The following is a 2,176-nucleotide window of genomic DNA, read 5'->3' as shown; positions in this document are numbered from 1 at the left end:
CACCTGGCCATAAATGTGTTATTTTAAGTCATCAAATTTGTAATAATGTGTTATGGCAGCAATAGAAAACTAATATATTCCCAAATATCAGTATGTTAAACTTCAGTATACTATGGTTCTGAAACACAATTACCATTAAAATGGTCACTTCTAATTGAATAGTCCCAGGACCAAAGCACATTCCACTATCAAATGTTATGTTTATAATGCATACATGGAAATTTATGCTCACAATTACTGGGTAATTTTAAAGATGTTATCCAATAATAGTATACTGATTTCTAAGTAATTATTCTCCCCAGCATTTATACTTTAATGATCCACTTTTAAAAATGAAATAGATTATTACTTTGTCAACTACTTATGTCTTTATAAAATTGCCTTACAAGTTTGATGCAGTTCACTTTAGGAATATATCTCTTTCATAATATGTTTTAACGTATATCATTAGATTTATGTTTAATATAACCACATATTATATACTAACATATAAATTAGGCATATAAACAAAAGTTAGTGATTATTAATAAAGTTGAATGAATTAATGCTTGGAAAAATATGAGAACACAAATGATACTACAGATTTACACACCTCAAAACACAAAGAATTCTAAGGCAAAAGTCACTCATATTTTTAGTATATAAATGCATAAAACCAATAACATCAAGTTACTTTTTAACAAGACTTTATTGGTATGATGACCATATTTTGGTATTTATATTTCTTAAATTAGTAGCTTGAAGTTGCATGTGGCTTTATTGCAAGCATATAACAGTTGCTTCAGTTCCTCATCTGCGGAACACATGCTTAGGATATTCCAAGTTTTACCTGCTCCAGCCAGTGCTTCTAAATTAAACAATGCAAACGAAATTGAATTACTCCAGAGGTCTAGAATATAACATAAAATCTGGATTTGGAACATAGACACTTACTTTTGCTGAGCTCTTTCAGCCAGCCTTGAAATCTCTATAGCTGCTTTCCTTGCTTCAAAATCTTCCCTTTTCACTCTCTCTCCGGTCCCTCGGTAGCCTAGCTCCACCAACTGGCGGGCCAGGGTTTCGTCCTAGAGAGAAAATCAGTTGTTAGACGAGTGGGCAAATGAGAAATATTACTTTTACTTACTTACTTACATCTTATATCTACAATGTATACCAAGCAATTGCTTTAAATGAAAAATTAAATTTATTCAAAAACTAGACATGATCTATTAGATACTAAAAACCAGAATTTTTCTAATACATTTCTACACATCTGATTTGGTCTTCCCTTTCCCATATCTTTAAGATGAAAAAAAAGAAAACGTCAATTGCTAACTTTTCTCTAAGGAATTAGAGGACAAAAGTCTGTTGTGTTTTTAATCAATTTCTGAGAACAGCTGTAGGTAATTAATAGAGTATCTTTAAAACAACAAAACTAGAGACAATGGTGCTCATACACAAAAGACGTTTTGAAAACCAACGGCAAAAAAAAAAAAGAACCACGCTGCTTTGAGAGAGTTCAATGTTTCAGAGCCTTACTTCCTTGAAATCAATTAACTGATGGCACAGAATATTATAACTTCAAATACAAAATAAAGAGGAGCAGATGAATTTCTTACTTAACGATGAAGATTGTTTCCATATTATGTTGGTACCAATAAAAAACAGAAAAGTAGAAACCCAAGATCACTACAGAAAAACTTCAAATTGAACAAACAACTTCCCAGTATTTTAGGCCTTACACTTTTCTTAATTTAAGAATTATCGCATACATCTTTGTTATACTTAAAAAAATTGCTTCCCTATGACTTGACAAGGTACCATTTTTCGTAAAGTTATTAGTATAAAGATTAAAGTATTAAACAACAGTATTTATATATTAATAAGGGCATTATTATTTTAATTAAATACAAAATATCTAAAACATGGTGAAAACAGAACCTATTTTATTGTTATGAACACTTAATTACTATATCACTGTTAATGCAAGAACTGTCTAACAGTTAAAGGAGAAAACTTAAGATGTCTAGTTAACAGTCTATTCAAACCATAGTGGTTAAAAGTTATAAGTATTCAAACAAAATAAAAAATTGTATACTGTAAGCCTAGAAACCTGCCACTTTTCTTTTATAATCATTAAAAGCAAACAGTAAATTCCACGTAGCAAAGTGTATACATTTGCCAAATGATTACAATG

At 30.1% G+C, this 2,176-nt stretch overlaps 1 protein-coding gene across 2 annotated transcripts in view; it reads right to left on the bottom strand.

Moving 5' to 3' along the window:
* The window catches only part of LOC105529148 (chromosome unknown open reading frame, human C4orf22), a 670,589-nt gene that overhangs the window by 638,142 nt on the left and 30,271 nt on the right, over positions 1-2,176 (bottom strand). For both annotated transcript variants that reach the window (XM_011966234.1, XM_011966235.1), the window contains exon 2: positions 934-1,064. In XM_011966234.1, the coding sequence (XP_011821624.1) occupies positions 934-1,064 (131 nt within the window). The remainder of the gene's footprint in view (positions 1-933; positions 1,065-2,176) is intronic.

This window comes from Mandrillus leucophaeus, unplaced genomic scaffold (assembly GCF_000951045.1).
Source record: "Mandrillus leucophaeus isolate KB7577 unplaced genomic scaffold, Mleu.le_1.0 Scaffold75, whole genome shotgun sequence".
Taxonomy (NCBI): domain Eukaryota; kingdom Metazoa; phylum Chordata; class Mammalia; order Primates; family Cercopithecidae; genus Mandrillus; species Mandrillus leucophaeus.
Note: the sequence above shows the minus strand (reverse complement) of the source record. Positions and strands in the feature narration are given on the sequence as shown.